We start from the raw sequence: 15,595 nt of genomic DNA, 5'->3' as shown, positions 1-15,595 counted from the left end.
AACCTTTATCTTGGGAGGATTCGGTTTAAGAATCTTTTTCCCTTTGCCTTGATACTTGGGAGCCACCTTCTTTGGGGCTTTCTTTATCTTTTTCCCACCAGCTTGGATCATGAGAACAGAAGACTTTTTCTTCATGTCCCCATCAGCGATCCGAAGCATCCCTTGGAGCTCTTGCAGACTTTTATCCATACCAAGCATATGGAAATTCATGATGAATCCCGAAAAGCTTGGAGGAAGTGAGTGCAAGATAATGTCCGTAGCAAATTCCTTGCTTAGCGGAGCATTCAGCTTCTCGAGCTGCTCAACATCGCTCGTCATACGGAGCATGTGAGTTCCTATAGAGCCTCCCTCGGCCAACTTGTGACCAAGTAGAGATTTTGTCACTTTAAATCTCTCGATACGCGCTTGCTCTTGAAACATGTTCTTGAGCTGATCGCATATGACATAAGTTTTGGTATCCACGAATCGGCGCTGCAATTCAGGACCCATAATACTTACTACGAGACCTTGTACATCAAGCTCATCCTCTTTGTGCTTGTTGTACTTAGTGACATCCTCTGCTTTGCCATCTGTTCCTGGCTCAGCAGGGATAGGTGAGTTTAAGACATATTCTTTCTTTTCACGTCTTAGTACAATGGTGAGAGCACGGAACCAATCAGTGAAATTGGATCCGTCCTCTTTCAGTGTTTGTTTCTCGAGCAGGGAGCGTAGAGAGAAGGATGTTTCTTTAGCCATATTACTACAATGTTAAATGTAAATATTTTAGCTTTGTTCATGTAATGTTTTATTCTAATGATAAAACTCCCACTACAAATTTGTTTTATTCCCTTTTGCAGTAGGACCAAGATCCCTATTTTCACCAATAACCAAGGCAGTGTATGCATATCATGGCTATTAGTTATCTTAGGTAAGCAAACTTGCTAATCACATCTCTTTGTGATTCTTAGTTTCGTTAAAACATCACGTGTATTTAACGAAGACTTTGCCCCGAGCCTAAAACTCTTTTAGAAATCATCGGTAAGTAACCTCACTCTATTTTGTTATGTTATGTCTCACATAACCCTCGACCACCAAAGGTAAAAGGCGATGTCTACTGAGTAGTTTTAATCATCAACCAATGAACATTGGTTTGAGGAGGATAGAGTGGGAAGGGCATACTACTTAATATTTAATGGGTTGGTGGTTATGCTTAACAGTGCCAGTAATCTCCAAAGGGGTATGTGAAAAAGAACGACTAATGTGATTCTATTCGTATCTTTATAGCGACTTCTTTCATATGCTTCATTAAGCAATTATAGAAAGAAAGTCTTGAATACCGAATGTGATCTCCATTTCTTTTCTTAGCTTATGTCAGAAAGAACGACTAATGTGATTCTATTCGTATTTTTATAGCGACCTCTTTCATATGCTTCATTAAGCAGTCGTGGAAAGGAAGTCTAAAATATCGAATGCGATCCCCATTACTTTCTTTTCTCAGCATATGTAAGAATAACTAAATGTGATTTTATTCGTATCTTTATAATGACCTCTTTCATATGCTTCATTAAGCAGTCGTGGAAAGGAAGTCTTGAATACGAAATGTGATCTCCATTAGTTTTTGTTCTTATCAGTACCTCTTTGATACGCTTAGCTTTTGTTAAGCAGTCAGTTCTTGCAACTGACTTTGGACATTCTTACGGACACGTGAAAGTCGTCTGCCAGAAAGACAACGGTGAGTTCCTTCACAAATCTTTCTTTGACATCACATTCTTTCACGGTTCCTTTGAAAGCAATAAATCTAATTTATTCAATTCATATCAAAGCAGTAAATCTAATTTACTTATATACGGGACCAAGTCAGGTATATATATTTATCAGTTCCTAATTCTTTATTTTGCAGCTATGCTCAGTTCTTTATTTTATACCGTTTAAAGCATATAAACAGTTTACATGTTTTTAAAACAGATATTCTTTTCGTTCCATAAAGCAATTTGGTAACGTGACAAAGTTCATTTTCGGCCAGCCATTAGGACATGTAAAAGGGGCTCCCAGGAAAGATTGGGGTCACGAGGACCGCTTAGACTCAATCTTTCCTAGACAGAACCATCTCTTTTACGGTGTGGAAATGACAGTTCTTACTAAGGTACTTTATTGCTTCATCACATTCTTCGATGAACTTTATTTTCCGAAGGTTTTCGAAAAGGCGAAAGATTTACACTAAATTTTGCCATTTCAAAAGCGTTAAAGCAATTTGGTAACGTGACAAAGTTCCTTTTCGGCCAGCCATTAGGACGTGTAAAAGGGGCTCCCAGGAAAGATCGGGGTCACAAGGACCGCTTAGACTCAATCTTTCCTAGACAGAACCATCTCTTTTACGGTGTGGAAATGACAGCTCTTACTAAGGTACTTTATTGCTTCATCACATTCTTCGATGAACTTTAACGCGATCAAAAGTTTTTTGAAAACGAAAATATAAAGAAAGCATAAAGAAAGCGTAAATCTAATTTAACTTTCTTAGTCGGAAAAACCGAACCAAGAAAATCTCATTTCTAATCGGTTTTGGACTTGTACTGCAAATGTAAGAATTTAAACCGATACGCGGTACATGCACCTTATTTGCATAAGTTATAACTTTAGAAAATCAATCAGCGGGAGAGCCTTGAGCTCTGATACCACTGTTAGGTTTTGTGGAACGGTTCAAACCCATTAGTTTAGCTTAACAGCGGAAGTGTGTAAAACAAAAATTTTACGGTTAAGTTAAGCTAAAAATTAAACGAGGTATGTCAGGAAACCTTCCAAGGCGGTCCACCTTCAGTATTCCTTCGGCATCAAAACCTCATTTAATTCATTTACAGATCTACTCCATAATTGATTTTCTAAAGCATTAAATCTATTTACAAATTAAATAGATTAATATAACAATTTATACCTTGATTCCAAATCTCAGTTGGAATGCAGACCGAGCGAGTAGAGCCTCACCAGGGATGAAATCGACTCGCAGTATCACACGTGTGATACCTCTATTGGTTATCCACCAGGACTAACCGGAGAGCGATTTATTTCTTCTGCCAGAAATACCGTAAACCGCAGAATTCTGCAGAAACACTATTCACCGAAACCGTAACCGAGAAAGAGAGAAAATAGAAACTCGAATCGATCAGACAGATCAGATACGATACATGTGAATTAGTGATTTTCTCTCTACCCCTACCCTTCTATTTATAGGCATCAATATGCATGAAATTACCAAAATACCCTCAACACCTTGCATGACACCTATTAGAGTCGGTTGGCAAAATTACCAAAAAAAAATCCTTTTATGGCGGTTCGGCAATTGAGAAAATCAATTTGATTTTCATCTCATGGCCGACATTCAACATATATATCTTGAATATATATATATATATATATATATTTGATTTTGCCAACTCATGGCCGACATGCATATGTATATTATTTTGATTCTCATAAATGGCCGACATGCATATTGATTTGTATATATATTTTGATTTTTGGATTTAATTTTTAATTAAGGTTTTAATTTTGCTAATGATTATTAGCTCAAAATTCAAAACCATAATTAATATTTAAAATCTAAATCAAATATAATTATAATTGTTCTAAACAATTATATTTCTCACGGTTCGGTTTCGGTTTTTGTTCGGTAACTTTTATACAACGTAACGTGTACGTTTATAAATTAACCGCTGTTTCTGCTTGTCAATTTTATATGACATTTATAATTTAATCATATCACGTATAATTAATTATAACCATCTTAATATTAATTATAATCAATTTATAATTAATCAGTAAGATTCTCCGAGTAGCTCCTATATGGTGTGACCCAATAGGATCTGTGTTATGTTGGTAAGCAGAGTTAAAACTGTTTTAACTTCTGTTAGTCATGGGTGGCATCTGGCAACACATCATGACCATCCAATTACACAGATGATGCTGTACTGTACAATATCACGATCCAGTAAACAAGTTACTTGTGTCAGTTCTTCTGTCTCATAGCTATCAGATCAATTTCAAGGTAGATGTGTGTCATCCTTGCTAACTGTATCTTTTCTTGATCTTGAGTAGATTATCAAATATAATTACTCTTGTAATTATACCGCATGCAGATAATCTAACTCTATCAAGGGGCCCAGTGATGCTATAGCTCGTATAGAGATACGAGGGACAAATAGTATTCTTGGTAGACTATCACTTCCTCAGCTAAGCTATACATATGGGAATGCTACCGTTATGACTGCTTTTTACGGACAGCGGTAGATAACACTCACTCATATATATTTCTTAGTGGGAACGATAAATACCTCATACTGTAGAACTTTGACACTGAATGAAAACATTAATGACACGAACACAATTCTATTTAATGTTTCATTCGGGGTCTGTCAAATACCATGTTCCTAAAACATGTATCTATGTGATTAAAATGACATCTCGTGTCAAGTGGTTTGTAAAACTTAACCATCTTTTAATCCACATACTAACCTTATAGCGGTAATTAGTGTTCCTGCTAATTACCTTGGTCAGTGACCTTTTAAGAGTATATATCATCTATATTATGGAGTTTCACAATTTCAGTCATGAACTCGAAATGATCCATAAATGCAATAATACTCACGGCAACAAAATGATATAAATAAACATTCAATTCATGAACAAAGCTTTATGATTAATTTATCGTATTATTGACTTCTAGATTATTACAAACTAACACAATCACACCCCATAACCTTTAAATAGCAGTAGAGTCTCCAAGACCCACAAACAGCAAATATAGGTCTTTAGCCCCGGTAAAAGGCCACCTTTATCCAAAGGAATAAATAGTACAGGTACAGGAACCAACCATCCAAGCGTAGGTGCATTTATAGATTAGGTACTAACAATCCAAGCGTAGGTGCATTTATAGATTAGGTACTAAATCCGGAAGACAATATCCTTAAGGGAAGTACAGCTAGTGAGAGAAAACATCCACATGTTACGTACCTACCCAGCACGAAGATGAAAGCAGAGTAAAAACCCCGCGCCACCGAAGAGAGTCGTGCAGAATAGCCCTGTTAAAGTCAGAGTAAGACGAAGAAGACATGTGAAGTGTCCCAATAAGCAGACCAGGATATCGTATCGAGAAAACCTCATATACAAAGCTAATCTAAGAAGAGCGAAGCGGTTGGGGAGTTGGAAGGCATGTACTAAGGAAGGTCGATTTGAATCCTACCTTTATTGTTATTTCCACTATAGCAAGGAGAGTCAGTCAGCTCCAACCCGCCCTTATAGAGCTTATTACCTGGAAAGCCTTTCTTTCTTTTAGGCTTTGCAAGACAAGGGTCTACACCCGGAACTCCACTCTGATACGAAGAGGCTGCCCTCCGGCTGGACATGGGACTGACGACGGGTACTTCTTATTAGCTATTTACCGGGGGATTTCTCGAGGTTGGCTTTCCACTCTTTTCATATTCTAAAAAACTCATACATTACTGAAAGAGGTAGGTTACTGCCGAAAGGCTACGCACGGTTTGTTCTAGTGCTGGTATTGCTTCAAAATAACTTCTCAAATTAGAAAGCAGCATACATAATTGAATAAAGAAAGGAAATTTACCTTATATTGCACTGAGCACACCAACCAATTTGCCCCTTTGAATGCATCTGCCAAAAGAGGGAACAGATACCTTCTCTCGTTATAAACTAACATACTTCATTCCAAAAAGAATACAAAAAAGGGGATAAACCGTTAAGAAATTCTAACAAAAGCAAGCAGGTCAACCAATTAAAGAAGTCAACGCATAGTTTTTAACTTCTCAATAGAAAAGAGAGATAACAGAAAATGCGTGTTCCAAGGATTAATCAGAGCAGCCTCTTCTTTCTCCAGCGAATATAACCAAATTCTAAGTTTCATAGATAGCATAAGGTCTGCTAGCTAAGGAAAAACAAAACAAGCCTTTTGCTCAGTGCACTCTACAATTGCAACGCAAGACGACCCATTTCTTCTAGAGTTTTGATCTACGGCTCTCCTTGTGGTGAAGCATGAGCCCTAATACTTTTATAGATAGGGGGGCAGGGATTGAACGATTGAATACTACAAGCATTTCTTTGATTGAACGAGAAAAAACACACATACATACATAAAAGAAAGAAAAACAGGGTATTACAAACAAGTGAACCATTGAATACTTGAAACTGCACAAGAATATGTCTTTTTTCTTACAAGTTCATGATAAAAAACAATGAGAAAGGACTGCCTTTTTTCGTCATATTATCTGATTGAGACTTTGCTGCGAGCATTTCGTTATGTAAAGATGCAGAGCAGATAGACTCTCTCTTTATATATGGGGTGACTCCCCCGGGAGGTCACTTGCCTGCCTTCCTCTCTCCCTCCTTTTTCGTGTGGGAGCAGCGCCTGCGGAAGGATCATGTTTAAGGAGGAAATAATATGAGTTTGTCTGCTAGTCAAGTTTTTTTTCGCTTTGCTTGCTTAAAGATTGGTCCTTTCCTAAAATAAGGAGGTTATTAGTAACCACAAGAGATCCACCATTCACAAACTTTTTCTCCCCGCAATCCAATTTCATACCACTATACAATTACCTACAACTCTACCATGAGAAACCAACTAAACAACATAAGAACCTGCCTGCCCCACAGGAATGAATGCTCAATCAAAGTGGATGGAGTTGAGTGTACCGTGTTCAAGCAAGAGAAGGAGCGAGCAGTGGTAGAAGAAAGCGATCCAGCCCTTCTTTTCTCATCTGCCTATGGAAGGAAGTAAGAGTTCATATTTGAATCATGGAAACTCCGATTGCTTCTTTTATGATTCCCTGCCAACCAGTGTCTTCAAAAGATAATTCTCTAGGATAGCCTATTCAACTCCACAATGCCGTCCGCAAACAAGAAGTGTCCTACCCACTTCTCTACCCATCCCGCCGCTACCGTAATCTGGCTATTCAAAAAGAGATAACGAGATGCGCCCCTGCTTACCAAGAGAAAGAGCTTTAGGGCTACCCCCTTGAATCAGCATAAAGCCCCTCACCGAGCCACTTCTTTGACATTACGTCATGATGAATAGGGTTCGACTCATTCATGTCTCCACACCCAGGTTGTGCCGCAGCCCCCTAGGTTTAAATATGCCAACAAACATTTGCTATGGGCGAGGGGTCCGCTTCGGTAAAAGCTGCCCTGCCTGCCACGCTTTGGAAGAGCTTCGGAACAGTGTTTCCCTAGTTAGGTCACCCGGTTTTGACACCATGGCCCCTATGAATTATCAAGCTGCAGCTTCGCTACCAGGAAGATCTGAAAGAAAGGAAAGAAAGAAAAACATGTGGATGTTTCTGCAGGAAAGGCCATGGTTAGTAGATACGTGTTTTTATGCCGTAGAAAAACATAGAGGAGAGTCGGAGTGCCCTTGAACGGAAATACCTACATAAACGGTTGGGCTCGGTCCCATGCAAGCAACAACTACAGAAAGGCATGCCCTCCTTTTATATCATACATGACTTCTTTGTCGCTGCGCGTCTATGCTTGCTTCTGAGTTTACTAACTAACCTATGGCTGCTTTGCAATTTCTCCCTACTCAATCAATACCGCTCTTTCTCAGCTTTATCCTGTGCTATTGAATCTATTCATCCCCCATATGTAGGGGGCTTTTGGAGCAGAGAGACTAAGGTCAATTCCACAAGATTGATCGAAGGGACAAGCCTGTGCCGCTTCCACTACAGCTTATCATAGGCCAAGGTAAAGTTTGACCAACATGATGCCAGCCCGCCCGCTTTCCTTTTCTGTGAAAGTCCTCCTTCCTCTGGACAAAGATTACATTAGAGGCGCCTCAACCCGAAAGAGCATGAAGCAATCAATTAGGACGGAGCCCTGCTACAAGAAAGGAAAGGACTTTGCCTGGTCTAGAGTTCTACTTCTAAAAAGAGAAAGCCACTAACTATAAGAAAGAGGAGGAAGCGGGACTTACCTCTGTTCGAGATACAATGAATCGAATAAATAAGTCTTATGGAAGAATGTTGAAGACGGACGATACAACCCAACTAAAAGTCACAAAGCTCACTTCGCTATCAGGCCTAGCAGCAGCTTCATAATATAGGTGGGATAGATTCATTGCTTCCTAGGTGAGATAGATTAATTGATTGAATGTTATAGGATTTGAAGTCGAGCATTAGTTTGAACGACATAGACTACTCTTTTCCAACTAAGCACTTACTTCCTGTACTAGTCAGAGTCTAACTGAGCTGCGTAAACTCTACCTGTGAAAGAATGAATAGGAAGGCCCGCCGCAAATGCAGTCCTTAGGCCCAGCCTCGCTCTATCTATTCTATATTCGAAGAGTGCGTGCGTTCCTCTTTTCTAGTTCTAGTAAGCTCTCGTAAGAAATTCCAGGGTTTCAAATCCTTTATTACTTCCTCCTGCTCTTAGGCTTGCTTGGTCTGCCCTCTTTCTTGACTTATGTCATTCGGTGTCTGAATCCTGCCCTTCTAACGCTACTCGAGAGTCGGAGTGCATTCATTCATGTGAGATTCTATATGTAAGTTCCCTTGGGGTCAAAGCGTTTTCTTTCTAGAGTCCAAATTTCAATTTAAAGAGTACTCTACAGTCCAAACTTCTTTAATATTTGTGCATGCTAGATTAGCACAAATCTTGAAGCGAACACACACAAATAGGGAAGCAACGTGCACATATATTAATGCAATGTGCTCAAATCAGAATTGCTTTAAGATCCGTGAATGCTAGATTATCACGAATCTTAATGTGTTTTATGCTTTTAATAAAGACAAAATAGGTATTTTATAAATTTAGGATGAGTTTCAATATAAAATAAAAGATAATAAAATGAGTAAATTTATGAGTTTTTGAAGTTTAAAAGGGAATACGTAATTTCAAAGTTCAGAGAGAAAAAAAATACATAATTTTGATTTTTTTTTTTTTGTTAGGAGTATACGTGAAATTCCTCCTTATTAAAGAGATCCGCGCATTCTATCTTGGATAGGGGGTAGGGGTGTCAATGGCACCAGTTTACCCGTTTACCCTATCTGTATTGTATTCGATAAGACTGGTATAGGTAAAATATTTTTTTTCGTTAACTTATTGGGTATGGGTATGGGTAAGGATTTTTTTTCATTAGATAAACAGGTATGGGTACGGGTAAAGGTTATTTCGTACCCGTTGGGTAATGAGTAATTATATAAAATAAATTATATCATAAGAAGAATATTATGCTAAACATTTTACTTTTTTATTTGAATATTTTATTATTTAGTTAAGGAATTAAATTTGTTAGAAGAGATATTTGTCATTTTGATTTTCTTTTGTTTAATAAAAAAACTATTACTTAGAATTAATTGCATATTTATATTTTAATTTTATATTAGTAATTGTGATTGCTTTGATGGTTTATTTGAAAAATTAATAAAATTATTATATTTGTATTATTTGTTATTCGCCCACTACTGTTTCGTTACCCGCTAATCTTAACGGGTATGGGTAGGGTAGGGTAAGACAAATTCTTAACGGGTATGGGTAGGATATGGGTAAGGTCAATTTTTAGTGGGTATGGGTGTGAAAATGGTTCCATCCTACCCATATCGTACCCATTGTTGATTTCATATTATTTGTTATAATAATATATGTTAAAGAATCAGCTTTTAGTGGATATTTGATGATAAGTAGCAGTGAGTAACTTTCTCCTTTTAATAAAATTTAAATAAGAAAAGATGAAGGTATATATTTTATTTCCTAACAAAACAATTCGGTTACCATATTAATATATTACTCACTCATACATTCACTTAATTATATTATCTTCATACAGCTTTTCTACAGTTTAGAAATGACACTAATACATTTGGTTGTGTTTTTGGTTCTATGTTTAAATTAACAATATACAACTTCACATGAACAACTCTTCTATATATATAGATCATCAATTCCAAACCAAACCACTATAGGCAACCCAAACTAAGAGAGGGAAGTATACACAATGGTTAACGGGTTTAGACCCAATAAGAGGTAAAGAGAGGCAAGAGTGGAGTACCAAAAGTTTCACCGATATGAACTGACAACAAGCTTATATATCCTTCGAGAGTAAAACACATGTGCAATGGAACTCCAGTTTCAAATTTGCAAAACCCTATTTCAGATGAGGTGGAGAATCATAAGAAGAGGGAGAGGGAAAATGCTATATGCATGTGCTACTGTATTAAGAACATAGCTAAAGTCGGTATACAGAGCAAGCAGCTCATTCATTTGATTTTCAATAGTGCTGGTGCAAGGTGATTTTGCCACGTCCACAGTGAGAGAGAAGAGAGATTGATAGAAAAATTAAAAAGCAGGTTAAGATAATCTCACATAAATGACAAGCGGGTCCCCTTGACCAAATTGTATTTATTTTAGTTTTCATTCTTTTCTAATTTTGTTAATTTTACATTTTCACATAATTTACCTTTAAATTTTCAAACAATGAAAATTAGTCCAAAAATTAATGCTTGAAATAAGAAGCTTATATATTAATTAGCAATATTAACTTTAAATGTCTCTGTCTCATATCACTTATAATATTCAAATATTTGTTTCTTAATATTTCAGAAATTTTAGTAAGTAACATTCGCTTTATACAAGTCAGTTTGATATGTAGATAATCTCATAATGATTCACTTAGAAATAACTTATTTATTTTATCAACTTCTTATATAAAATGAACTCTAACCTTATAATTTTACTTGTTTCACTCGAAAACACATCTAGACATTTTTTTATATTACTATTAATGATTAATTTCATATTTGTATTTTACATAATGTTACAGATAGTCTCTCCTCCAGTGCACAAACACACAAGCACACACATACATGCACAAAATAATGAGATTTTGTTTTCAATTCATAAACCTAGAAATTGTGAATTAAAAGAATTAAAAAATTTCAAGCTTAAATTCACATTCATGAATTTCCAAAGATGCATCTTGTTGCCACCATTGATGAATCCCATGAGACTTTTCAAGACATTCATTTCGGTTCACTGCTAATATTGCTGATGGAAGCAGATGTGGCATCTCTGACCCCGGAACAACAAATTCACCACAAATTTCCCTAAAAGAGGTATAAGCTGCCACTGATTGCTCTAGGCTTCCAATTACCGTCCCTTCCAATTCCTTGCGTCTTTTGAAATACGGTATATATGATGCCGAGATCGTGTCCCGTGGGTTCACAAATAGATATGGGTTCCATGTAATCAACTTTAAGAATTCTTCGCGTGATTTGTTGTGTTGGTTTCGCGTAAAAAATGAGACTCCCACCTTGAAAATGGTCTTACAAATGTACACATTTGGAAACAAATCGGCAGAGATTGAGGGGAAAGGAGGGTTGAAAAGGAATGCCTTGAGGTTAATATTCTCGGTCTTCATGAAGTACTTCCCGATAACAGTCGCGATTGATGCGCCTAGAGAGTGACCAGCGAGCCAAATGTCTTTGGGTTGATAGTTCGATATGAGCTTTCGGACAGCATTTAGACAAGTTTGGGAACGTGTGCTCTTATTGATACCACCAAAGAACACACGTGTGTCTAGCCAAATATCTTGAATACCATGCCTTTGATCAGGCATTGTGCCTCTCAATGCGACAACAAATCTTGGTGCCAAGGGGTGTCGAGGAAAAGGCGGTTTGAACTCAAAAATGCAACCACAGACTGAGGAATCTTTGTCATCTCTAAGCACCTCTATGAAATCAAAATGGAAATGCTCACACCAAGCCGTCGCAAGCAATTCGGGTTTGACAAGTCCTGCCACACTGTCTTTCTCTGTGATGTATGAGGCTTGCACCAGAGATGCAACAACTACTCTCTGATCATTTGGACATGTCCTGTTTAAATAATCAGTGAGTTCATATTTTTGGAGATTGTCAGGTTGTGTTAGAAAATTAAATTAACTAAAAGTTGTAATTATTCATGTCGAAAATTTTCCCAAATTGGTTGAATCACGAACATTTGCCGAAAGCAAGTGGCATAAATTTCAAAATCGCTCCAATGATGCTTAAATTTTATGTTATGTCTTTCTCTTTATTAACCGTTTTCCCTTTTTGCACAATCAACCCTTCAGCGGTTCTTTTTGCAATCTCGACATCTGCCTTTTACCCTTTTTTTTTTCAATTAAACCTAAAATTAAATAATAAGTCATGCGAACTTCAGAACAAGTTGTTAAACTTAGAATCGGTTCCTCGAAACAAAACAAAACAAAACAAAACAAATGAGAAAAGGTTTTGACCCTTAAGCCTTTATCTCAAATCGGACCGTCAGCTAGTTTAGTTTCTAACTACTTTTGCCTCTAATTAAGTAAAAAAAATTCTTTCACTCAATTTTGTCTCAAATCAGCCTATTTTTTTGATGATCTGTGACAAATTTTGCGAATATAAAAATATAAACATCTTTTGCTTGATTTCTCTTTCAAATAAGATCAATAATGAAGTACGTGTCACTATTTTTTTAAAGATATGCTACGTATAAAAACTTGATATGCTAGATTTAAAGGTTTGCAGTAGGTTTAGCTTCATTTGCTAGTTTTAAAGACTGCATTTTACTAAGTTACGTGTAAGGTTTAAAAACTAGACACGGGTACTTTAAAGGATTGTAGAAAGATGTTTATAACCTGAGAAATAAAATTTAAAATCTACTAGTTTTTATTGTAAAAAAAAATATTGATAACTTACATACCAGATTTAAAGGTTTGACATAATTACTTTAAAACATTGTACACAGATATTTAAAGCTTGAGAAATACAATTTAAAGTGCTTACAGACTTTTACATAAAAAAAATTGATAAGTTATATCTAAGGTTTAAAGAGTAAAAAAAATTAAGAGCCTACAGACTTTTACCGCCAAATCAAATATGTTGTTAGAAGTCAGTGGATTTTGTATTTAATGTATTTTTGCGGTGTTGAATCCTGATTTTTTTTATATTTAATTTATATAATATATTTGTTGAATTAATAATATAATTAAAATAATATATATAATAGACGTATCGTATCTTTCATTTTTGAAAATTCTGTATCGTCGTATATGTATCGTATCTGATATGATACCTGTACCCGTATCCATGCAACATAGGAATAAACTATCCAGATATTCCCAACTTATATCGTTTCTTATAAACACCATCATTCGCCTCTTTACAAAGAAAAAAGGGCTAAAAACATAATTAAGTCCATTTGAAGCTTCTCAAATAGGAAGTTGCATATAAATTCCCCTTTTCATCTACGTATGATATATTGATATACGTTTAAACATTGACAGTAGTAAATTGAGAAGAAATTGCTCAAGGCTACTTTATTTTTCAGCGAAGAGATGGGATATATAGTCAAAATTAAGCAACAACCACCTTGAAATAATTATGAATACATTTTGAAAAAAAAAAATCAATTGAAAAGAAATTTCTTATTAAGTGTACTCACCAATTTACATCTTTGGACCTCAAGTGGACAGGCCCTGAAATTCTAAAGTCATCCATTGTACTATCGCGTCGTCTTCTTTTATAAATGAGGTGTTAGTTCTTTCTTTGATCCTTAAAAATTAATGCATCGCAAAAATAATGTTAGAAGAAACTCATTTCGGAATTACAAAAATAAGGTTTTAATTTCTTGATCCTTAAAACATGTGTTGCAATAAATTGTTGTAACTAATTAATAGATATTTGGAACTAATGTATGAAACTACAGCATACAGAATAATAAAGTGAGAAAACCTGACCTTTAATTAAAATTCACTGGAGAAACTTTTTCAAGTCATATCGATCTGACGATTTATGTACATATGTGTGTGTATATATATAGCTTCAATCGAAGGAATCAATTGGATCCGTATTCTGAATTACCTCAAATTTTGAGTTTAGCATCTCGATTGTCTAATCAGAATCTGAACCAATTAATCCGGTCCAAGGTAAAACTCATTTTTAGATGTTACTTTGATTACCAATTATTGTTATAGCACTAATATTTCTCTAACCGAATCAAATTCTATTCAAAGTCAACTGTAATGAATATTATATGGGGTGATTCTCCAGTACTTTCAAAAAAATATTGTTGCTAGTTCAAGATATCACTAGCGGTCGGTCTTTCTTTAGTATAAAAAAAGAGGAAGAAAGAAAATGTATAGACAATTATTTTTTTGGAGAGATAAGTTTGTTGGATGATATATCCAACGTTGAGTGATATAATTATAAATTACATACTGTCATGTGATTAATTATTTTAATTATGTGATCAATAAGGACTAAATGTTGTTCGTACAATAATCTTTTACGGCTATTTGACTAATTTGCAAAAACATACAATTATTGAATTTTACGATTTCTTCTATTTTGAGAATATGTAGGTCCAATAAGAGTAAGAACTGCAGTATAATATGCTTGGACTGAAGAAATCACGAAGAATTTTATCAAGAATACAAATTGTAAAATCAGAAACTTGGTAAAGTATGTGTGAGGTTGATTAAAATGGGATAAAACGTTGGTAACGTTTTCAAAACGTTATAACGTTTTATATTGGTCAGAAACAACAAACTGATCAAAAGAAGAAACAAATTACAACGTTATAACGTTATACAAACGTTGTAACGTTTTACAAACGTTGTAACATTTTACAAACGTTGTAACGTTGAATAGCTACAAAGCTACTAAAGCACAGCTGTACAGTACCAACATGAAACGTTGTAACGTTTTATAGATGTCAGAATTTTAAGTACAACTGTACCAAAGATTGAAATTTCAAATTTAAACGTTGTAACGTTTTCTAAACGTTGGTAACGTTTTGTGAGACTTCAAAAGTCCGAAAGCTTCACAAAAACGTTACACAAACGTTTTGAAAACGTTATAACGTTTTGTTGAGCTGTCAGAAAACTAAAACCATAAAATCGCATTTGAATTAAACGTTGTAACGTTTGATAAAACGTTGGTAACGTTTTATGTCAAATAGCTCATTTTTGAGCTGACACTATAAATAGATGAGTGAGATTTCTTTCTCACTGATCAGAGCCGACCCTAATCATTTTAAAAGCGATTTTCTGAGAGCTTAGCCTACTCCATTGTTGTGAGAGCTTAAAACTTCAAAATCCCTCAAGCAACCTCAAACCTACTTCACTAATCTCTAATTAGATTAGGTTAGAGTGATCTATTGAGTGTTTCTCTTGTTCTTGAGTAGCTCATGTGACTTCCCTTGGTTGTAAGGGCTCGCCGGCGCTCATCTCTCGTTGGCCGTGACTTCCCGTTTTGTAAGGGCTCACGGTTCACAATTGTAATCCTTTCATATTGGGTAATAGAAAGGCGCACCTAGAAAGAGGTTGCGACGCCCCGGAGACGTAGGCCATTATTTTACCGAACTCCGTTATCATCCCGCGTGTCAATTTTTCTAAACTCATCTCTTTTACTTTCAATTGCAATTTATTTTCAGTTTTTGTTCAATTAGAGGTGCATTAAGTATAACACTAAAGATTAAGGATATAAAAACTTCATGTGCTAGATATAACGTCTTATTGCTATTAAAAAGTTTAAACTCAATGATTTTTTTTTTAAATATTTCACATTAGTTAGTCCTAATTTTTATGAAATATATTCCAATTCAA

General features: G+C 35.7%; 1 protein-coding gene across 1 annotated transcript; it reads right to left on the bottom strand.

Annotated features, from left to right (window-relative positions):
* Nucleotides 1–10,897: 10,897 nt before the first annotated feature.
* Nucleotides 10,898–13,487, bottom strand: LOC144568666 (GDSL esterase/lipase At4g10955-like). The gene is made up of 2 exons (XM_078319038.1): nt 13,432–13,487; nt 10,898–11,843 (listed from the first exon to the last, which is right to left on the bottom strand). Exons 1-2 carry the CDS (start codon nt 13,485–13,487, stop codon nt 10,898–10,900), a joined length of 1,002 nt encoding a protein of 333 aa, XP_078175164.1.
* Between the last annotated feature and the right edge of the window lie 2,108 nt (nt 13,488–15,595).

The sequence above is a fragment of the Carex rostrata genome, chromosome 17, assembly GCF_964058835.1.
Source record: "Carex rostrata chromosome 17, lpCarRost1.2, whole genome shotgun sequence".
In the NCBI taxonomy this organism is placed as follows: domain Eukaryota; kingdom Viridiplantae; phylum Streptophyta; class Magnoliopsida; order Poales; family Cyperaceae; genus Carex; species Carex rostrata.
The sequence above is the reverse complement of the archived record's forward strand: the minus strand, read 5'-3'. Positions and strand labels throughout refer to the sequence as shown.